Below are 25,037 nucleotides of genomic sequence, written 5' to 3' on the forward strand. Positions count from 1 at the left end.
TTGAACAATTCTGGACCAAACAATTATCAACAAAACCTCAATTCAACGGAGATACCAGATGGATTGAAGATGAAAAATCTTAAGCTGTAAAATATGAGCTCATGCTGCATGACATGATCACAATTGAAGAAGTAAAATCAGCTATCAGAGGACTACACAACTGGAAAGCACCTGGGCCTGATGGATTACAGAACTTCTGGATCAAGAAACTTTGGATCATGCATGACAAATTGACCTCCGCAATAAATGATGTCATTGAAAATCCTGAAAGAATGCCAGTGTTCCTTACACATGGCACAACAGAACTGTTACCTAAAGACCAAAGGAATACAGAAGACCCATCCAAGTACCGACCAATCACATGTCTTCCAACGATGTACAAATTTATCACATCGTGCATTTCAAACCGAATTCACAACCATTGCGAAAGTAATAACATCATCGCCATGCAACAGAAAGGATGCACCAAAGACAGCCGAGGGTGCAAAGAACAACTAATAATAGATTCAGTTATCTGCAATCAAGCGTTCTCCAAGCGGAGGAATCTTTACGCTGCGTACGTGGACTACAAAAAAGCTTTCGATTCTATACCTCACGAATGGCTCTTGACGATCTTGAAGATTTACAAGGTGGATCCCAATATTGTTAAGTTCCTGAAAAACGCCATGTCAACCTGGCGTACTAGTCTTCAAATGAAAGCAGCAGATTGCTCCATTACAACAGGACCTATTCCAATAAGACGCGGAATTTTCCAAGGAGACCCGCTCAGCCCTGAGTGGTTCTGCATGGCTCTGAATCCCTTGTCTCATAGATTGAATTCTACGGACTACGGATTTTCCATCAAGAGCGGCAGTAGAATTATGATGAAACTGAATCATCTCCTTTACATGGACGATTCGAAACTCTTCGCATCTACCAAAAAACAAATGCAACTGATGCTGAAAATGGTGGAAGGATTCTCGGAAGACATCAAAATGAAGTTTGGACTAGAAAAATGTCGACTGCTAAACATAACGAGAGGGAAAATAGAATATGGTACGTTCAAACTCAAGGAAGGTGCAGAAATTGAAGCATTAAAGGAAGGAGACACATACAAGTATCTAGGCATAAAACAGGCAAGAAAAATCAATCAGACCCAGATGAAGAAAGAATTAAAGGAGGAGTTCACCCGAAGCTTGAGAAGGATAATGAGAACTGGTCTTAACAGCAAGAATCTGAAAGTGTCCTTTAACTTGTCAGAGTAGTTCAAAGTGGGTGCGTATACTGCAATCATGTTCACAAACGTGTTATTTGCTGCAGGAAAGCGTAGGATCATTAAACGTTCTGAGATGCCAATTGGATTTTCGGTTAGTTTGGCGGCGACGTCGTTTCTAATGGCAAATCCTACGCCATGTTGTCCATTTCGCCTTCCGGCAAGCCCTTCCAGAAAAAGGTATACTCTTGTTTTACCAAGCCACCTTCGTCCGAAAAGCGTGTCTCGCTTAGGCAACTATTGCAATCGATGTTCGTTGCAGTTCCTTATCGATTAGGGCAGTACGCCTCTCCGGTCGGCCGGCCTTGGGGTTGTCTAGCAAGGTTCTGACGTTCCATGCTGCAAAAGCTATGTGCTTTTCCCGGAGATCCGAATGGGAGTGTATTTTACCTCCGGATACAAATTTTGTCCTGTTCGACTGATTCATTTTTAGGAGCTGCGTTAGAAGGTGATTTAAAGCTGCACTGGTAACGCTGTTAGTGCAACTTTGGTTGCGGTTAAGACTAGATTATCTTGTGGCACAGGTATCCTGAGACGACAAGGTCTAAGACGTAACTTAAGCAACGCAGAGAGCCATTTCCTGCTCAAGCCAATTTTTGCCAATTGTTATTCAATAAAAAACCGAATCATATTGAATGATGTGATAGTTCATATCGATTTATGAGAGTTGTGAGAAGAGAGTTGGAACCTTACACCTTTTAGCATTCTAAACCCCAGGTTTCACAAAGTTTCATGATAATGTATATGAGTCCATTCAATGATTCTCAATTGCTACTTCTTAAATATATTCTGGAATGAAAAGGATTCAGTGATTTCATATTGGAAATCGAATGACAATCAAAGTTTTGTGAAACCCGCCGTCAGTTCCGTCATATTTTATAGTTGAATAAAACTTGGAAGGAAGAATCTTATTATTATTATAGTTTATTGTTAGATTTCAAATTAAACACGAATACTCGAAACTGAAAAACAGGTCATAATTACTTGATTCATTCAGAGACAAATCAAAGATACACCGCGCTTGTTCGGACATAAAATTATGTACAATACAAAATGAGAATAGTTCCAACAAATACCTTTTCTAGAAGAGTTAGCCCAATCAAAAACTTTATGAATAGCAGTTACTCCGTCTCTGCCCATTGGAGCTATGTCACCACCAGTCAAAATAGCATAGTCCATACCAGAATGCTTCGCCAATTTCTGAAAAAACAATTGAGTTAAGCCATATATCTATTATACCAATATTGATAACACGCGTTCTAGACTACGACAAAAAATGTTGGGAGGAATCCACTTGTACGCATGCGCGAATTAGAAGTTCGAAAATGACAATCAAGATATTGGTTAGGTTGTTTTCATATTTGACGTTGAATGATTGAATGAATTCGAATGATGATTTATTTCAAATTGTTGTACAAATTTTGAGAAGAATTTTATGTGAGGAGAAAGTTAATGAATATTAAATTCATTGAGAATGTATCCGTTTTTTTCAACTTCAAGAGAGATTAAACCAAATAAGTGCATAAAAACATTTAATGTAATATGTAGTTATATTATATATAAAAATACAGAGTGCTCATTAAAAGTGCCGTGCTTCAATAGAAGCAATATAATAATCAACTTGGCAATAAGAATATTTAGATGAGAAACTGGTAGATATTAACTACAGTTGAGCTTTATAGATATAGATGTCGATTTAGATGTTTCATTATTTCAGTGCTGAAAAAAACAATCATAAATTGAACTAGAATTATAACGAACAGGAAAATCTCGTTCCAGTCTCCTATATAAATAGTTTTTCTAAGAGTCAACAACGTTTTTTCCAACACTCATTAATCAAGATCAGAAAGGACAATGTGAGAAAATTTCAACAGTTAATGTCAAATGTTGAACAGCATGATATTTTGACACAGTCTAGTTGGCTGGTTAATTACACTGATGTTTCCATACCAGACTATGTTACCAAGATTTTGTCGTTAGGTCCAAAATTTGCATTGCCTTATACTAGTAGGGACTTTCCTATGATAGATATTTTGAGTGATGTTGAATCGTTCATTAATTTTCAGACTCAATGGCTTTCGGATGTAAAGAATAGTGTAAGGCTGTCGTTGTGTAACATAATCCATAATTTTTATAGAAGATTGGACACTTGTAAGATCAGGGATGGATTGAGCAGGACATTGTTGTTTTGGTATGATAAAACTAGGTTGTTCCTTAAGAACCATTCTGATATTTATGTGTTAAATTCGGATAAAGGTAATAAGACGGTCATCCTTTCAAAGGTGGAATATGATGAAAAACTAAGGCAGTTATTGTCTGACACATCTACTTATAAGTTGTTGAGAAGCGATCCAACTAAAAAGATACAGGTTAGTGGCAACAAGTTGATAAGTGAATTACATACTGGTGGTTTTATAAATGATAGAGAGGCCAAAAGCATGAAACAGTATAATTCTTTACCACCTAAAATATATGGTTTAGTTAAAATACATAAAAGTAACAGACCCTTGAGACCGGTTATTTCTTGCTGTAATTCACCTACGTTCAATATTTCAAAATTTTTAGTCAGTGTTTTGGATGGAATTAGATGTAAGTTCACCTATTCCCTGAAAAACTCGTTCACTTTGGTTTCAAATTTACGAGATATCGTAATTCCCGACGATTACGTGTTGGTTAGCTTTGATGTGGTTTCGTTATTTACAAACATTCCTCAAGGTTTAATTTTTGACCTCGTTGATGAACATTGGGAGGATTTGAAAACCCATACTCAGATTCCAATAACGACAGTTAAAAATATTATTCAGTTTATTTTCGTGAACAGCTATTGTACTTATGATGGTTTATTTTACTCCCAGATTAGAGGTTCTGCTATGGGAAACCCAACCTCCCCAATTTTGGCTGAGATGGTCATGAATAAGGTGATCTCGTTTGTTTTGTCGAAGATTGACTTCTTGATTCCGTTTGTGTTTTTTTATGTAGATGACATTATTTTATCCATTCCAAAGGATAAGGTTCCACAAGTCCTGCAAGTTTTCAATAGTTTCCATAGCAGCCTCCAATTTACATATGAGTTAGAGAGTGATAACCGAATCCCGTTTCTGGATGTTCTTCTAATTAGAGAGGGCAACAAGATTATCACTGACATTTATAGAAAACCGATATCATCAGGTAGAGTCTTACATTATGACTCAGCGCACTCGAGAATTCAGAAAGTTATGATAATAAAATCGATAAAGCACAAAATTCAGAATTTATCGGACGAGTTGTTTCACAAGAAAAATTTCGATGAGCAAACTTTATTTCTGATGAGGAATGGTTACCCGAAAAGTTTGATACATAAAATTTTTTATTCTTCTAATGTTGAACCTCCACCGCACACGTTGAATAATGTTGACGAGTCCCATAATAATGTCAGAGTCTGTAAGTTGATTTATGTACCGAGGTTGTCCGAACAACTCAAACGATTAATGAAAGATAGTACAAATCGTGTTATTTATTACTACAACAAAACTGTTCGGTCTATTTTTTCAAAGCTTAAGGATAGGGATCCGAAGGAGAGATGTTCTGGGGTGGTTTATAAGATCAACTGTAGGGATTGTAGCGTGTGTTATGTCGGGCAAACAGGGCAATATTTGGGCAACAGATCTGCCCAACATGAAAGGGATTGCAAGAATAAAAAAGAATCCACAGCATTATCTGCTCATGCTTCATCATCCAACCACAATTTTGATTTTCAGAACGTTGAAATTTTGGGTCGGGAGAACAACTGGTTTAAACGTTGCTTTAAGGAGATGTTTTATATAAAAAAGTTCCCAAACACAGTTAATGCACGTACGGACGTTAGTACGTTGAGTGTGGCATATTCCAACTTGATTCCAAAATGTTGAAAGCCCAGTTAAATATTTGGTCGTTTCGTTACGCCACTGTGCAAGTGTCATGTTGTCTCTCGTGTTTCCGTTGTGTTTGTAGATCGTTTTTCTTCCATTCATTTGAATTCTGCGTTTGATGTGTCGTGACCCAAAAAGCAAACATACATCGATGCCTAGATCCGGTAGAACTCGTTTTCCCGTTTTATTTTCATTTTTATGACGATTTTCTGTACATGAAAATATTGAAATTTTTTAATATTCTGACAGTGAGTATTTTTCCTTTTTTCCTTGGCCTGTCTTGCTATACAGTTGTCTTGCTCAGTCTGCTTTGATGTTTAATGTTGTTTTCGGTGTTTTTATATTTTTTTATATTCTATTCTGTATTTGTAATGTATTAGATCGATAATTTTAGTAATTTATATGAATATTATGCCATCATATTTTTATATTATCTATGTCACTATTTATAACATAATTTTCCATTTTTTAGCCTGAAGAAGGCACAATAAAGTGCCGAAACGTCGTGAAAGAATAGTTTCTTGTGTTTGTTCCTTGGACCGATATTTCCCAACTAGAATTATAACCTCAACTCCCAACTGAATTTCAAGACAATAACAGACTTATCTATATACAATGCAGATAATATACGATAGTCAACAACCTATAAAAATATATTCACAGAACTACAATTTTGTTGATTCAACATCACTTTTGTTAATCACCGCACTCCGCAGGTTTTCTGTGGAAAACACATAATATTTCACTATTGTTATGAATCCGAGCGTCTAGTGCTGCAAAATGATGAAGTTTCATGATTTTTGACTTCTAATTATTAGAAATCAACGATGAAATACAAATTACTAAGTAATGCAAACCTGATTCACATATTGTTAGGTTAAGGTCGAAAATATTCGAATGGTTGTGAAGTAAAATCATTTCATTCCTGTCAGTTCATAAAACGATGTATTCTCAGAAAGAGACAGAGCTAATCCGGTATTTTTATTCTTAATATTTCTGCACATGGCAGAAGTCGATTCCGGCCACGGGCTGACTTCAATTTTCGAAGACCCATTATCGATATAGAATATATTAGATATATGAGTTAAGCCGACACATGTTGGCTGCTTTTCAGTCAGGTGCGCGAAACCCCGGAGCTTGACGCACTGGAGCTTCACGCTCTTGCTTTGACAAGAACTCCTAATATTACTGGAACGGTCAAAATTCGGTGCGGTACGCTAATGACTAGAAAGTCCCTGTTTTCTCGAACGATGTATATATATATATATATATAGTCCCTGTTTTCTCGAACGATATATATATATATATATATCGTTCGAAAAAACAGGGACTTTCTAGTCATTAGCGTACCGCACCGAATTTTGACCGTTTCAGTAATATTAGGAGTTCTTGTCAAAGCAAGAGCGACACCGACCACGTGGTGACCGCATAATTATCGTTAGCCCAGTTTGACCCCGACGATACATCCTTTTCAACCAAGGAGTGGATTGAGGAAGTTGATCGAATTAAATTCGAAACAGGTACGTCTGATACTGTTGTAGTATTAAAAGCTGGGCAAGCCCTGAAAGGCCATGCAGCCAAAATTTATCAAAATTGGAAATCGATTGTTAAAAATTGGTCAACATTTTCTAGGAATTTAGAGACAGCGTTCCCTGATAAAGGAACTCCACGAGGCTTAAAGCTAGCATGTTGATAAGTAGTGCAAATTTTAGTTCGTTAGTAGAGTATGCTCATGCCAAGTTGAATTCGATCAGGAAACTTTGTGAAAAGTTTCCGTGGGAAATAGTGTTGAGCTTGATAGCACATGATATCACAAATGTAGAAGTTAAGAATAGATTATTAGTGCAAGAATCTAAGAATGAAATGCAGCAGCTGAAATTGCCTTCTTCATAGAATTCCGACGCTCCATATTAGTCTCAGATAATAGTAGAAAACTAGAAAAGTGAAGCAGCTACTGAAAACAGAATCAGACAAAACCTTTCATGGGAATTGTAAGAACTGTGGAAAATTTAGGCATAGAAAGTTAGATTATTGTAAAGAAACGTTGTTTTAATTCTAATCCAGAAAATTCCAGTCTTGAATGTAATTTCTGTGATAGAAAGGGACATACTGAAGATTTTTATTTTGTTAAGAAAAAGAGAGAAACAAGTTCAGTCAAACTTTAGTTACCCAGTGTTCGTAACAATCAATTAGCACATTAGATTTGAATCTAGACTTGTCAGGATTGGACGAGCGATTAGTAAAGTATTGAATAAATCGAATATTGTCAAATATCAAAAATTTTCAAGCAAGTCGACTAACTTAGTCGGAACATACCTAGTGAAAATAAGATACTGGCGCTTTGTTATGTTTCAGGAAAATCAAAACCAATTGCAAAAGTTTGATCTGTTTTGTACGTGAATTCTTATGAAGATTTACACAAGACAAGCGCTCTCAAGAATGTAAAATGTTCCCGTTGAGCAATCCAGGAGTATAGTATAACGCTGGCAGGTCTCGAACATCAGGTTAGGTTACCGATTGATGTTAATCAGAAAATTTCCATGAAGGTGACATCTATCGAATGAAGAAAAACTGAAGCCAACATTTATTGGACCTTTCGAAGTGCAAGCAGTCCTACCAAACGATCTATATGCCTTGAGAAGAGTAGGAGTCCAGAATAGAACCAATGAGATCTTGGCCTAAAAAAAGCAAATAGTGATGAGTGAGTGCTAGTTTCAATGAGGCGCCATGATGAAGTGAAATATTCTCATGTCCATCAGATTTTGTTCTATACTGTTCCTTATGAGATTCTTATTGTTATGTTATGATCCATTGTATTGTCTCATGTTCATTTTATGTTGAATGTTTTCCAAAGCGCTTGAAATTCCATGATAAGTTTTCGGTACTTTAAATACGAATATGTAAAATTGACAAGTAAGGCCCAGACGGGATGTCGCTAGTGAGGCTAACTCTGTGCAATTGACAAGTAAGGTCCGGACGGGAGTCCCTAGTTGAGACTAACCTCTGTGCAATTTTACAGTTGTGATATTGACAAGTAAGGCCTAGACGGGATATATATATATATATATATATATATATATATATATATATATATATATATATATATATATATATATATATATATATATATATATATATATATATATATATATATATATATATATATATATATATATATATATATATATATATATATATATATGTTAGATTTAATAAAACACGTGGTTGGTACTTTTTATTCACAAAGTAAGATGGCGGTCGGTTATCTAGCACGTGGAGGTGCTCTAACAAAGGGTCAGGTACAAAGCGTACCGCCCGACAAGGTAGTTCAAGTAATTGTGTGTTCGGCCTGTGCAAAAGAGAGAGCAGGTAACATTGGAGCACAGAGTTCACAGAGCATAGGTTCTATACTCTTATTCTTCCTTCGACATTCGTCGTCGGACATTGTCAGTATATTTTAAGGGGGGTCAAATTAACATTTGCTAACACGGCCATACTGACCACTGAAACGTCCTCGTTTCACTTAGTAGGCATAAACAATATCTTAATATCAAACAACATTGTTAAAGGGAGCTTGTAAACATAAAACAGTTGAATCTTTGTGTACATGGCTCTGTTTGATGCGCTGGCTCGCGCTGCGGCATTATTATAGGTGGAAAAAAGAGCCAAGCGATAAAAAAACCACCACCGCTTACTGTTTACAGATCAGGTCAGCAAAACACTTGGAATTTCAAAAGTTGATACAATTGTCATTTACAACATATAAACTGTTAAATTAGGTTTGTAACATTGCACAGAAGTTAGCCTCACTAGCGACATCTCGTCTAGGCCTTACTTGTCAATATCACAACTGTGAAATTGCACAGAGGTTAGCCTCAACTAGGGACTCCCGTCCGGACCTTACTTGTCCATTGCACAGAGGTTAGCCTCACTAGCGACATCCCGTCTGGGCCTTACTTGTCAATATCACTACTGTAAAATTGCACAGAGGTTAGCCTCACTAGCGACCTCCCGTCTAGGCCTTACTTGTCAATATCACTACTGTGAAATTGCACAGAGGTTAGCCTCAACTAGGGACTCCCGTCCGGGCCTTACTTGTCAATTTTACATATTCGTATTTAAAGTACCGAAAACTTATCATGGAATTTCAAGTGCTTTGGAAAACATTCAACATAAAATGAACATGAGATAATACAATGGATCATAACATAACATAACAATAAGAATCTCATAAGGAACAGTATATAACATAAAATCTGATGGACATGAGAATATTTCACTTCATCATGGCGCATCATCGAAACTAGCACTCACTCATCACTATTTGCTTTTTTTTAGGCCAAGGTCTCATTGGTTCTTGGCCGGATATAGTTCTATTCTGGACTCCTACTCTTCTCAAGGCATATAGATCGTCTGGTAGGACTGCTTGCACTTCGAAAGGTCCAATAAATGTTGGCTTCAGTTTTTCTTCATTCGATAGATGTCACCTTCATGGAAATTTTCTGATTAACATCAATCGGTAACCTAACCTGATGTTCGAGACCTGCCAGCGTTATACTATACTCCTGGATTGCTCAACGGGAACATTTTACATTCTTGAGAGCGCTTGTCTTGTGTAAATCTTCATAAGAATTCACGTACAAAACAGATCAAACTTTTGCAATTGGTTTTTATTTTCCTGAAACATAACAAAGCGCCAGTATCTTATTTTCACTAGGTATGTTCCGACTAAGTTAGTCGACATGCTTGAAAATTTTTGTTATTTGACAATATTCGATTTATTCAATACTCTACTAATCGCTCGTCCAATCCTGACAAGTCTAGATTCAAATCTAATGTGCTAATTGATTGTTACGAACACTGGGTAACTGAAGTTTGACTGAACTTGTTTCTCTCTTTTTCTTAACAAAATAAAAATCTTCAGTATGTCCCTTTCTATCACCGAAATTACATTTAAGACTGGAATTTTCTGGATTAGAATTAAAACAACGTTTCTTTACAATAATCTAACTTTCTATGCCTAAATTTTCCACAGTTCCTACAATTCCCATGAAAGGTTTTGTCTGATTATGTTTTCAGTAGCTGCTTCATTTTTCTAGTTTTCTACTATTATCTGAGACTAATATGGAGCGTCGGAATCCTATGAAGAAGGCAATTTCAGCTGCTGCATTTCATTCGTAGGTTCTTGCACTAATAAATAATCTATTCTTAACTTCTACATTAGTGATATCATGTGCTATCAAGCTCAACACTATTTCCCACGGAAACTTTTCACAAAGTTTCCTGATCGAATTCAACTTAGCATGAGCATACTCTACTAACGAACTAAAATTTGCACTACTTATCAACATGCTAGCTTCAAGCCTCGTGGCCGGAGTTCCTTCCTCAGGGAACGCTATCTCTAAATTCCTAGAAAATGTTGACCAATTTCTAACAATCGGTTTCCAATTTTGATAAATTTTGGCTGCACGGCCTGTCAGGGCTTGCCCAGCTTTTAATACTACAACAGTATCAGACGTACCTGTTTCGAATTTAATTTGATCAACTTCCTCAATCCACTCCTTGGTTGAAAAGGATGTATCGTCGGGGTCAAACTGGGCTAACGATAATTATGCGGTCACCACGTGGTCGGTGTCGTTCCTTAAATTAAACATTTTGGCTAGCAACTCCATCATCTTCATTTGAAGTTGGGCCTGGTTCTCCATTATCCGCATTACCGAAATGGCTTCACTTTCTTCGGGAGCTTTGTTGAGATTTTGCTGGTCCATTTTTTCTTATTCTTGTAGATTCCCACAAAACACAAACGATTACGTACTTTGGTCGTTTCAGATCTCAGATATCTTTATTAATAAAGAAGTTGATATACGCACATTATTGCGTCCTTTCATGGTCCTACCATTAGTGCGTCCGGTGTATATTTTGTTTTCATATGCAGTACAATGCTGCGTCCGGATTTTATTCAATCTTTCACCATTAGCATGTTGTTGCGTCCAGTGTAGTTGCCACATATGTTTTAGAATCTGGTACAGTAGGATTATTCGATCTCGATGACGTGATCGTATTATAACATTGGCTCCACCTCTATATTTATGATGGCTCTCATCCTTAGTTTGTGGACTGCTCACTTGGGGAATCGTATTTCAGAATGTTTCAAACACTCTTTAAGTGTCTTTTTGTCAAGAAGAGCTGTGATGATTATTTAATAATTTTAAAAACGTTATATATTTCATTTTCGTTTTTTTAATAACGAATGAATGTGAGAGAGTGGTGCTCTGGAGATAACTTAAATTAGGAATGCATTAACTGCAGAGTTGTTAGTTTATCCTACGTTTATCCTATGAACAATTTGGCAGTCTGGAGAGTCAACTACTCTCTCAGGGTAGTTAAATGGACGGCGAATGAAATTCTCGAGTTCGATAGAAGAGTTTGAATATGAATCGTAGCGCAGGCTGCAGGATGCAGATCCTAGCTCTTCGATATACAAGGACTCTCTTTGCTTATAGAAGGACGAAACCATTGAGCATATCCTCAGTGACTGCCCAGCGGCAGACAAGGTTCGCTCAGGCTGGTTCAAGGGGAACTCATGAATTACTCCTCCTCTGTTATCACCTCTTCCCTTGGGAAGATGGCACTGGAAGTAGAAGTTTAGCTCTTTGAGCTTGTTTGTGTGCCACAATAGACCGCTTTGGTCGCAGTACTCGCGGTAGCAGGTCTGGGGGATTCGACAGATGCGCCGAACAAACTGTAACTGTAACTCTTCGATACAAAAGATATACTTTCCTCGAATGCAGGAAGACAGGGGTTTCAAAGTTTGCAATACCAACATTATACACAAAAGTTGGAAATGGAATAAGATTATTGAGAGGTCAAGACCCACTCAAGGGAATAGTAGCTCATCATAAAATCAAAGTCAAAGAGCTGGAGTGCTTTGGAGAAGCTAATATCCGACATATGAATCGATCTTAAGCTAGTAAGAAAATCTATCACGCCAGAAAAACAAAAGATATTAGAAAGCCAGATTAGACAAGCAAAACTGAAGTTTTCATTCGAATATTATATGAGTAAGCATATACTTTATATATTTCAAGAGATTGAAAGACCATGACTTGCTGTAAAAATCATCTTCTGCTTTTCTGGAGTCGGCTGAGCTGATGTCGGAAACGGGAGGATTTGTTCATCAAGATGGAGTGATACTAGATACTAGAATACTAGGTAGTATAAGAAGAATATAATGCAAGTGGTCACCTAAACATCTTGCAGGGCTAGCCGTGATCGACGAAAACTCTTATGCACATCTTGTCCGCTTGCAGAATTCATACTTTATCAGGGTATATAGAGAGACACAATGCGAATTCCTTACTTCCATCTGAGAGAAGTTTATGGCATAGACAAATAACCAAAGCTCTCATTTGTACATCCAAAGACCAAATCAGTTTTTGAGAATGATAAAGCTCGCATATATTGCAATTAGGCTTTGGCTTATGCCAAGTTGTTGAAGAAGCGTGTATATACACGCAAGGGCTCGATAAAGTTCTGTCAGAATTTCTTGTGTCGTATTCCCTTCGCTGCCAAAAATGATGTGGTAGTGAACGAAGAACAGAAAAGTGAAAAATACAAAGGATCAATGTTCGAACAGGGGGCTTCATACCCAGGGCACAAAGTTTGAATGGTAATTCTGATTGAAGAATCGAAGTTTTACATTTGTTCCTCATGTTAATCATTTACTTGGTACGAGGCCAAGAATGTATGAATTCATCGTGCGTAATAGCAGATATTTTCTGATCCGGAAACCATGATTTTGCTGTTCAATACATTTGTGACGAGCAAACTGGAGTTTGGATGCATTGCTTGGAACCCAATATACGATTGCCATACACATCACAATGACATATATTCCGAGAGCTGGCGACGAAAATCGGCAAAAGATTTGTAATGAATCATAATTAAATATGAGTTAGTTTTGATGGTGTATATGAATCAGCACCCACGCTAAAAGGTCAGGTAGTGGAACATCTGACGGCGACGCTCTTTGATTTATATAAAATTACAATATCCGTACTTTGGGGTGACTGCTGACTGCCTCTCTTCTATTGATATGTGGTCTGAATATTTTATTCACAAATAATATATTATATTTGAGCGGTAAATGCAGTTTAAGCCAATACAATTCTTCTGAAACAACATCGTCAAGGCAGCAACTTATGTGGTGTACTGACACACCGCGTTTCACCAAAATGAGATCTGACCACTTTTTCAAGTTTTCTGTTCTATTAACTAGTGACAATTTTCAATCATTACAAAATACTTGTAGAGTGTGTTGTAATTTCATATACCTACATCAAAGCGCGTCGCCGCTAGGTGTTCCACTACCTGACCTTGAGAGTGGGTGCTGACTTATGTACATATCATATTAAATTATACGCCAGTACAAAACTTTTGCCGAATTTCGTTGCCAGCTCTCGGACTAATGGAGGCTGTTCAGAGAAGTTTTTTCGAGTAAGATCATGCTGTTTTGTTGAATAAATTCGGTGCAGTTAAGCTTGATGTCAGGAAGGCCTTTGTTTGTTTGAGCTTCCTTCCTGGACCCTTGAATGGCACATCTACTCGCTAGAGTGGGATTTCATGTAGGACGCCCAAGTTCTAGACCCGTACGCTTGTTCAACCTTACTACGCCCAGAACAAATATATTGTTTCTGTCATCTGTGTACAATATGATTTGTTTTAAATTCAATCAGATCTAGCATCTCTGTGATATACACTTTGACAAACAGTCCTTATCAATTAATATATTACAGGTACACTACATATATACAAAAGTTTACATAATTTGTAGAACTTTTTAATTTTTGTGATGAAGTCACTTCTAATCCCACAGCACTCAGAATACAAAAGGTCATGGCAAAAGGAGTAATCAACCCCACAATATCGCTCAATAAGCCAGACAGATAATTCACCGAAGGAGAACAGGAACGATCTTTCAGTTTTCCCAAAACAACCTTCACAGGTAGTAAACCCATAACTAGAATCGATACAGCAATATAGACCAAAAAGAAGGAAGATTGGGATATTCAAAAGACGATGTTTGGAGTGGGCAATGAACACCTTCAATGTATATAGATCACCAGAAGTGTAAAGAAAAATCCTAGAAGAGATTCGTCTTCATCTTCTGAAGATAACCAGAAGCTGCTTAGAATGAGTCATATACACAGAAAATGGAGAAGGACAAAAGTTTCCTTCACACCAAAATGGGGACACACAATCTTCAAGAACAATTAATTCAACATCGTTTCTATTGAAGACGATGAAGAAAGTAGTAGATAACAACATAAGAACATAGAATCTGGAGAATACACCAATTCACAAAGGCCAGATGGCCTACAGGACGACCGATCAACAAAAACTGCTCTGTATGACCGTAGTGACTCTATAGCTAGGTTCCTGGTCCCTCGGGAACTAAAGGAAATGAAGAGGCAAATACACTTGTTTCTAGCAACAAGGGAAGTTGACGTTTATTCATCCAGTGGAATAAAAAATTTTTAATTCACAAGTGAAATGAGATGACATAAACATAAGCGGATAAAGCGATACCTTTCATGTCAATTTATAAATCCGATAATTCTCTGGAAAGTGTTATCGTTTGATTTCTAATTGAAGTGGAATAAAATTCACGTGAGTTATAATTTGTTTTCATTCGAAAAAATAAAAACGACAATATCAGTTAAAAGAACACCATAAGGGCACTATAATCGGACCTGCTATTGCTCTAGAGACAGAATCCAATTCTTCACCTAACAGACTTTCGGGATGACCTTGGAGCCTAGGAAGCTAATTCATTTCAGTTGTGCAAATACAACTTGGTTTACTTGTATACACAGTTGCCAGATTTCGGACGCAACATTATGCGTCGTGTGAAAGATGTATATTGACTGTATATCAGTTTTCATCATTTGAAGCGCCCTCGAAGCGGAATTTGCGTGAACTAAAAATATACTTTATGTTTCATGAGACGCACTTTACTGCGTCTGGAGATATGTTTTTCAACATGGAATAACTCTCTTATCAAAAGATGAATGAAATCTATAATTGTTCCAAAGATAGCTCTCGACTTTCTTCACGATTTGCGACCACCCCTGTCGTTGAATCCCTCGAAATACCAGAGAAAACTTTGAAAAACAATGCTGCGTCCGGTATACGGACGCAGTATTATTCAGGACGCAATAGTGTATGGTCCAAAGACAATGTATGGACGCAACATAGTATGCTGGATAAAGCATATATATATATATATATATATATATGAGAGTTCACTTCATAGCCAAGGATCTTCAACAAATATATGTTAGCAAATGTTAATTTTGACCCCCTTTATAATATAATGATAATGTCCGATGATGAATGTCAAAGGAAGAATAAGAGTATAGAACCCATGCTCTGTGCACCCTGTGCTTCTATGTAACCTGCTTTCTCTACGCATAGGTCTAAGACAGAATTACCCGAGCTTCCTTGCCAAGTGGTAAGCTTTCTACCTGATCCTTTGTTAGAGCACCGCCACGTGCGAGATAACCGTCCGCCATTTTTATTTTGGGAATAAAAGCTTTCGCCCACGATACAAATTGAGTTTTTATTTCTTACATCAGAAGTGCGATTAAATTTCTTCTTTCGAAAGAAGAAATTGAGGACCCTATTGTGTGAGTGAAAATCGTTTGGGTTTTGTGAGAATCTACAAGAGTAAGCCAAAATGGATCAGCAAAATCTCAACAACGCTCCCCAAGAAAGTGAAGCCATTTCGGTAATGCGGATAATGGAGAACCAGGCCCAACTTCAAATGAAGATGATGGAGCTGCTAGCCAACATGTCTAGTTCAAGGAACGACACTGACCACGTGGTGACCGCACAATTGTCGTTAGCCCAGTTTGACCCCGACGATACACCCTTTTCTACCAAGGAGTGGATTGAGGAAGTAGATCGAATTAAACTCGAAACAGGTATGTCTGATACTGTTGTAGTACTGAAAGCTGGGTAAGCCCTGAAAGGCCGTGCAGCCAAATTTTATCAAAATTGGAAACCGATTCTTAGAAATTGGTCAACATTTTCTAGGGATTTAGAGATAGCGTTCCCTGAGAAAGGAACTCCGGCTACGAGGCTTACAGAGAGCATGTTGATAAGTAGCGCAAATTTCAGTTCATTAGTAGAGTATGCTCATGTCAAGTTGAATTCGATCAGGAAATTTTATAATAAAGGCGAATTTTGGCGCTAGTGGTTAACTATGGTTAGGTTGAAGTTACTTGGGTAACCACATTTTGGCGATGATAACCATGTAACTATGACGTTTCAATGACGTCACAGGAAGTTAACCACGTAACTACACGTAACCTTCCTCTTGAGTAGGGTTAAAGCATTGAACTCTATGGAGTTCCCATAGAGTTCAATGGGTTAAAGAGTATGGTATGTAGTTCTATCTCCTTTCAATGAGTGAAATGGAATGAATTTTAGTGCCATAGATTCTTAGCAGAGACGCACAGAACACAAATAATAGACTTCTATGAACTTCCCTTCTATGAAGTAAACAGCGATAGTTTAATTTTTTTTGCCATTGGTGGATCCATCACAACACATACATATAACAAATTATAAAATACTACTACTGGAATCTATAATGCGTATTGAATTATTAAAAAAGAAAGAGGTAAGCAAAAAACAGCATTTGGGGAGGCACCAGTATACACCAGGTAGGTTAAACTAGTTAAAGAATATTTTCTTATTATTCTTCTTGTACATCTTCTTCAAGAAGGGTCTTCACCCTCCAAAATTTTATTTTTATCGAAAACTAACCAAACAAAACGTACAGCTGTCACTTAACAGCTGATGACATAAATGTCATAAGTAACTATGACGTCAGAGATAACCATAACCATAGTAAGCTGTGGTTACAGCGCCAAAATTCGCCTTAAGTTTCCCTGGGAAATAGTTTTGAGCTTGGTAACACATGATATTACTAATACCGAAGTAAAGAATAGAGTAGTATTACAAGAACCTAAGAACGAGATGGAGCTGCTGAAATTGCTTTCTTCATATGATTCCGACGCTCCACTAGTCTCAGATAATAGTAGAAAAAGATCAAATCAAATGAAAGTAGAGACAGAAAGTAGATTCAATGGTCAATGTAGAAAATGTGGTTATTCAGGACACAAAGCAGTTGACTGCAGATCGACAAAAAGACGTGCACAAAACCCTCCTTATGAGAGACAAGTTTTACTTTGTAATTTTTGCAAAAGAAAAGGACATCTTGAAAAATTTTGTTTCGCTAAACGAGAAAATGCGAATTCGCCTAACAAAACGTTGATCGCTAAAAGTTCTTCAAAGATTAGCCAATATCCAGAAGGGGAACTCAAACATAACGATAATTTCGTACAAATCTCATATTTAATAGATACTGGCTCAGATATAAGTCTGGTCAAAGAAAGTATTGCTAAGAAATTGAATTGCGACATCGTTCTCAAACAGAAATTCATCTCAGGAATAGGAAATGTTTTATGTAAAACTATAGGAACAACTTACATTCTATTTTACAAACGCGGACTTGCCATAGAAATTGAATTTAATGTTGTTAGTGATCACATAATCCCTCTCACAAATATTGATGCGTTAATAGGAATGGATATTCTCAGAGAAAAAGATATTCAACTAAAGGTTGATAAAAACTGCGTCGACTTTGAAACTACATTCAGACCCTTCAAAGTCCTCTCAATCGATAGTAAAGCCGAGTCAAGAATAGATTTGTCAGGATTGGACGAACAACTTAAGATTAAAATCATGAAAATTATAAACGAGTCAGTTCAATCAAAACCTGAAGCAGTCACCACAGGTAGATTGAAAATTCAATTGAAGGATGATAATCCTATTGCTTTTCGTGCTAGAAATTTATCCTATCAGGAACGACTGAAAGTTAAAGAAATAATCAAAAAACAACTAGAATCTGGCATCATTAGGCCTAGCGAATCAAATTATGCAAGTCCCATTGTTCTAGTTAGGAAACGTAATGGTGAGATACGATTGTGCGTAGACTATAGAGAATTGAACAAAAAGGTCCTTCGAATTAATTATCCTTTGCCGAGAATTCAAAATCAAATAGACCTATTAGCAAACGCCAAATATTATTCGAAGCTCGATATGAAGTCAGGTTTCCACCAAATTGAAATCGAAGAAAGTTCAAAAACCATCACAGCCTTCATAACCCCTGATGGACTTTATGAGTATAATAGAATGCCCTTTGGTTTTATTAATTCGCCACCATGTTACCAATCAGCTATTGATAAAGCTCTAGGAGACTATAAAGACATAATTGCTTTAGTTTATGTCGATGATGTTCTTTGCCCCTGTGAAAATATTGAAGAAGGTCTCGACAATCTGAAGAAAATTATAACTCGATTATCTCAATGCGGATTTACTTTAAATTATGAAAAATGTGAATTCTTCAAAACATCGATAGAATTTCTAGGCGTAGTAATAGAAAAAGGAACTGTAAAACCTAGTCCGAGTAAAATAGAATCTCTCAAAAATACCCCTCAACCAGTAGATGTGAAAGGTGTACGACAATTTTTGGGTCTTGCTAGTTATTTTAGAAGGTTTATAAAAAATTTTGCCACACTCACCGCTCCAATTTCTTCTCTACTAAGAAAAAGCTCTGAGTTTAAATGGACTGAGCAATGTGAAAATATCCGCTGAGAAGTTATAACACGACTCACGCAAAAACCAATACTTAGGATCTTCAATCCCGATTGGGAAACTGAAATTCATACAGATGCTAGCGCTGTTGGAATTGGAGGAATTTTAATGCAAACAGATTTGGAGAAAAAAACACATCCGGTAGCCTATTTTAGTCGAAAAACCACTCTTGTAGAATCTAAGTATCACTCGTATGATCTTGAAACGCTGGCCATTGTAGAGGCCACTAGCTATTTTCGAAATTACTTGTATGGCATTAAATTTAAAATTTTTACCGATTGTAATTCCGTAAGAGCCACAGCCCTAAAGAAGGAATTGCTTCCAAGAGTAGCTCGTTGGTGGATTCGGTTGCAGGACTTTGATTTTGAGATAGAATATCGTCCTGGTGAAAAAATGAAGCATGTTGATTATCTTAGTAGAAATCTTCCCTGTGAGAACAACATACTGGCGCTCTGTAATGTTACAGGTTCTCCGCAATCTATCAGAGAATGGCAAAAGGCAGACCCTTTCTGCATAGGACTACTAGATGGAAGTTTACATGAAGAGGGATTCTCAGTACAAGACGGAACCGTTTATTGGAGGGCAAGGAGAACTGATCCAGCCAGATGTTTTGTTCCAAAGTTGGCGAGACTGGAGATCATGAAGCTGTACCATGACGAGTCTTCCCATATAGGATTTGAGAAGATGATTGCCAAAATGAAAGAAGATTTGATTTGGCCAGGACTGAGTAAGACCGTTCGCAAATATGTACAAAGCTGCCGGTCCTGCACAGTTGGCAAATCTCATACTGGCAAAAGAGCTGGCTTTTGTCAACTTACTGATGTCCCAATTGAAAGATTGGATACGTGGCACATAGATCACGCAGGACCATTAGTGAAATCTTTTGGATGCACCCAGATCTTAGTGATTGTCGATGATTTCACACGATTCATCAAACTATGCCCGTTGAAGCAGAGAACTACAGAAGAAAGTATAAAAGGTCTACAGAAGGCATTTGCAGAATTGGGAAAACCGAAGAGAATAATAGCAGACAGAGGAACTGCATTCATATCATCCAAATTCAAGCAATTTCTTGAGACAGAAGGTGTAAAATTGCATTTCATCGCCACAGGACTACCACGAGGAAACGGAAAAGTCGAACGAGTTATGAGAACTGTTTTCAATGCATTGAGGTGCATTCTTAACGAAAAGGAAGAGAAATTATGGTTCCAAGCCCTACCGAAAGTCGAAGATGACTTGAATAATACAGTTAATAAATCGACAGGGTATGCCCCAGCTGTTTTGATGAAAAACGCGAATAAACGATTAACAGCTACCATAAACCTATTAAGCGATATAGTAGTAAAGCCAATAGAAGTCAATAAAGGAGCTCTTAGGGAGAAGCTCAATGTTGCAACCAAGCATACAAAGAAGAAATTCGATTAAACCCGAAAAGCTAGTTACCCGTTTGAAGTTAACCAAAAAGTTGTAATGGAAGTGACACAACTATCTAATGGAGGAAAGTTGAAGCCAAAATTTATTGGCCCTTTTGAAATCAAGGCTGTCTTACCGAATGATCGATATGTACTGAAAAGGATAGGCGGCCAGAACAGAACGGCCACGGCAGGCCAGGAATAATTAAGAATTTGGCCTGAAGATCCTTGTGAATTGTGAAATTTTCAATGTGACAGTGTATCTAACAAAAACTGTGAAAATGTTAACTGTTTAATGTTTGTATCTATCATTGCACTACAAAATCTAATACTGTTTTATACGATTTGAGTTGAATTAATATGCTCCGAACTTGATAGCCTTGAAATATTAGCTTCTTTGAATGGTTTTAATGTCATTGCGAAGACCAGGGAGGTTCGCTTATTTTTGTTTTCTGGTGTAACAGGTGTTACAGTTTATTGTTTTTAGTTTTGCTTTTATTTTATCTGAACCGTAGTATTGACACGCATGCCCGTGACTTAGGCGAAGTCCTGTGTGGTATACCTCTGAGCAATGCTATGGTAGATCATGATAATTTACACTTTATTGTTTTTGGTTTCGCTTTTATTTTATCTGAACTGTAGTATTGACACGCATGCCCGTGACTTAGGCGAAGTCCTGTGTGGTATACCTCTGAGCAATGCTATAGTCTGATAATAGTTTCTTTTGGTTAGCAAGGTTTGATTTTCTTTTATTCTTGGCTATTCAGTTCTAATTTACATTCAACTTATGAGCATGTAAGCGGTGGTGGTTTTTTTCTCGCTTGGCTCTTTTTTCCACCTATAATAATGCCGCAGCGCGAGCCAGCGCATCAAACAGAGCCATGTACACAAGATTAAACTGTTTTATGTTTACAAGTTCTCTTTAACAATGTTGTTTGTTATTAAGATAAGTGAAACGAGGACGTTTCAATGGTCAGTATGGCCGTGTTAGCAAATGTTAATTTTGACCCCCTTTATAATATAATGATAATGTCCGATGATGAATGTCAAAGGAAGAATAAGAGTATAGAACCCATGCTCTGTGCACCCTGTGCTTCTATGTAACCTGCTTTCTCTACGCATAGGTCTAAGACAGAATTACCCGAGCTTCCTTGCCAAGTGGTAAGCTTTCTACCTGATCCTTTGTTAGAGCACCGCCACGTGCGAGATAACCGTCCGCCATTTTTATTTTGGGAATAAAAGCTTTCGCCCACGATACAAATTGAGTTTTTATTTCTTACATATATATAATTATATAATTATATATATATATATATATAATTGTAGAATTTTAAGGGTAAAACGACTCGTTTTTTTGGGAGGGATCTTAAGTGAGACTCTTCATTCTTCGCCAAGCTTTCGAATTCAATTTAATTCTTCTTCGGGGCCTCTGGAATACATTGAAAATTTATTTTTTTTCTACATTAAATTATTTTTATCTGTTTACTTACTGAATTTGAGGTTATGTTAAAGAAATCTGCCTAGCTATAAACATTTTCAGTAATCATCATTGAGTTACAATTTTTTGAATGCAACTACTATTTATAAAAACACTTATGAAACACAATGTTAGAAAAATTTAAAAACTAATCCGATTGTTGATATCTGTCAAGGTATAAAATTCCAAAATCCGTTCAATTTGTTAGTTTGACAGTCTGCCATTCTATGGTGTTATTCGTCGACTGGACCATCGAAGAATATTTCGTTTTCCCTTTCTTTCGATTTTTCCAACAAATAACGATAAATGGAACTTAACTTATTTGTATCCGTTTTCTTATTAATTGTATTCTCTTTTTTATTGATTTCAATCATTTCTAAAACCAATCTTTTTCGATAATTTTTTTCTGTTTTCAGTACTTTCACGTCTTCAAAGTTTACCCTATGGTCAAGATTAAATGCGTGGGATGCTAGTGCGCATCGTTCTGGATGTTTAGTGATATCCGATTTGTGTAATGCCATTCTCCTTTTAATCCACTGTGATGTCTGTCCTATATAAGTTTGTTCACAATTTTCACACTTCACCTCATAAACCACATTGCTTTTGACGGCCGTTTCGATCGGGTCCTTCAGTCTTGAATATAAGTTTTTCACGGTCTTTTGATTGTGTACTGCAATTTTGACGTTTTCACCTTGAAATATTCTTTTCAGTTTTCCAGTTAAACCATTTATATTTGGATATGATGCATAATGGATTTCCTCTGTTGTTTCAGTATTTCTTGTCTGTTGTTGGTCTGTTATGTTACTTGAAAACAACAATTTTGTTAATAAACCTCTTGGATAACCATTCTGTTTGAAAATTTCCATAAGATTGTTTATTCCTTCTCTGATGTATGATTCATGACAAATTCTCTCGACTCTAGTTTTCATGTGTTTTATTACATTTATTTTTGTATTTATGTTGTGGTTTGAATAATAATGTAGCATTTTGTTAGAATGAGTTTCTTTTCTGTACCATTTCAACTTAATAGTCGTATCATCTCTGTGTACCCTTGTATCTAAGAAGGGTACACATTGTTCACTATCCTCTTTCTCTATGGTAAATTGCAAATTTTTCGAGTGAGAGTTGAAATATTTTAATATATTCGCTATTTCATTTTTCGGTATAGCCATGAATAAGTCGTCCACAAATTTCTTCAGTAATAATATTTTGAATGGTATTTTTTTTCACACATGATTCAATTAGGTGATCCATAACATACTGTGCTAAAATTGGGCTAAGTTTAGAACCCATCGCGCATCCGAATATCTGCTTGAAAAATTCTCCCTTATAAGTACAATAGTTGTTTTCCAACAAAAACGATACAATTTCCAGGAAGAGCTCCATATTAATCTGTGTATGATTTTTTATTTTATTCCATTTTTCTTTTATGACCTTGATAACATCATGTTTGTCTATATTACCAAATAGATTTACTACGTCAAGCGAGATTAATGTATAGTCAGCAGGAATTGTGAAGTTGTTTACTGTTGTTGCGAAATGAAAAGTATCTCTGACGTAGTATTCATTTTCTTCGTCATAACTCACCTTCAATATATCTGCAATGAATTTTGATAATGTATTTAGTGGGCTGTTAATACTCGATATAATCGGTCTTATGGGAAAATCATTTTTATGCACTTTCGGATTTCCGTAAATTCTTGGAGCAACTGAATTGTATGTTTTCATTTCTTTTGCTTTTTCTTTCGTTATATAGTTCGAATTTTTGAGTTTCTCTATGTATTTGTTGCATTTTGTCTGTATCGTAAGTGTAGGGTCTCTCGGTAGTTTTTTAAAATCTGTGGAATGTAAGATATTTCTAATTTTCTGATCATAAACTCTATCTTCCATTATGACTGTAACTGAACCCTTGTCACTATTTAGTACAATTAATTCGCTGTTTTCCTTTAAAAACTTTTTTGTGTCATTATACCAATATTGGGTGAGAGAAGTGTTATTTGTGGGTCTATGAATGTAGTTTGTTAACATGTTGGTAACTTTTGCTCTTTTTATATCCTTTCTTTCATTTGGTATGGCCTCTAGTATGTATTCTGTATCGGCTATTATGTGGTCAATATTTACATCTTTTTTGGTGGCGGGAATACTGAACTTAGATCCTAGGGAGAGAAGATTCTTTACTGTGTCCGGTATTTCTTTATTGGTTAGATTTTTGATCCATTTATGTTGTGTCTTTATAGTTGGAATACTGTTTGCTTTTAGGTTGTTTATTTTTCTCATATTCAGTTCCTTGATAGTGTGAAACTTCCTATTAAACGATATTCTCAGTCGGTGTTGATATTGCCTTAACATGTCTTCTGGCAAATGATGTAATTTGTTCTTAATGTTCTTATTGGCTGACTCTAGTTTGTTAATTTTGTGGTTGACTTGGCACAGTTCCAGGTTTAAAATTTTTCTTTTGGTTTTGTCATTGAAATCTCGAATTTTTTTATTCAATCTTAGGTTATCGTATTCGAACAATCCCATTATACTTCTAACATTATCAGTTATGTGGTTTGGTGTGAGTCCTTGTCGTTTACACTCCAATAGAAATATCCTTCTGTTTAAAGCTGAGGCTAATTTTCGGTTGTTAGTACTCCACGATTTAAGTTCCTTTGTTGTTTCAGAACCATAGCTGAGTGTGATGTCTTCATAAAAACCCATTGTATTTACTTGAATTTAAATTATAAGAGTCTTTTAAATTATAATTGTAGAATTTTAAGGGTAAAACGACTCGTTTTTTTGGGAGGGATCTTAAGTGAGACTCTTCATTCTTCGCCAAGCTTTCGAATTCAATTTAATTCTTCTTCGGGGCCTCTGGAATACATTGAAAATTTATTTTTTTTCTACATTAAATTATTTTTATCTGTTTACTTACTGAATTTGAGGTTATGTTAAAGAAATCTGCCTAGCTATAAACATTTTCAGTAATCATCATTGAGTTACAATTTTTTGAATGCAAATACTATTTATAAAAACACTTATGAAACACAATGTTAGAAAAATTTAAAAACTAATCCGATTGTTGATATCTGTCAAGGTATAAAATTCCAAAATCCGTTCAATTTGTTAGTTTGACAGTCTGCCATTCTATGGTGTTATTCGTCGACTGGACCATCGAAGAATATTTCGTTTTCCCTTTCTTTCGATTTTTCCAACAAATAACGATAAATGGAACTTAACTTATTTGTATCCGTTTTCTTATTAATTGTATTCTCTTTTTTATTGATTTCAATCATTTCTAAAAC

At 36.3% G+C, this 25,037-nt stretch overlaps 1 protein-coding gene and 1 long non-coding RNA gene across 2 annotated transcripts in view; one reads left to right on the forward strand and one right to left on the reverse strand.

Annotated features, from left to right (window-relative positions):
- Nucleotides 1-25,037, reverse strand: part of LOC123311814 (ATPase family AAA domain-containing protein 3A homolog) — a 178,793-nt gene that overhangs the window by 65,519 nt on the left and 88,237 nt on the right. Inside the window, exon 6 of the mRNA XM_044895918.1 lies at nt 2,329-2,452. Coding sequence (XP_044751853.1) covers nt 2,329-2,452 — 124 coding nt within the window. The remainder of the gene's footprint in view (nt 1-2,328; nt 2,453-25,037) is intronic.
- Nucleotides 7,568-7,811, forward strand: LOC123311827. Its single transcript, XR_006537519.1, has 2 exons — nt 7,568-7,629; nt 7,686-7,811. It is a non-coding gene; the product is annotated as an uncharacterized LOC123311827 (long non-coding RNA).

Source organism: Coccinella septempunctata, chromosome 4 (assembly GCF_907165205.1).
Source record: "Coccinella septempunctata chromosome 4, icCocSept1.1, whole genome shotgun sequence".
Lineage (NCBI taxonomy): Eukaryota > Metazoa > Arthropoda > Insecta > Coleoptera > Coccinellidae > Coccinella > Coccinella septempunctata.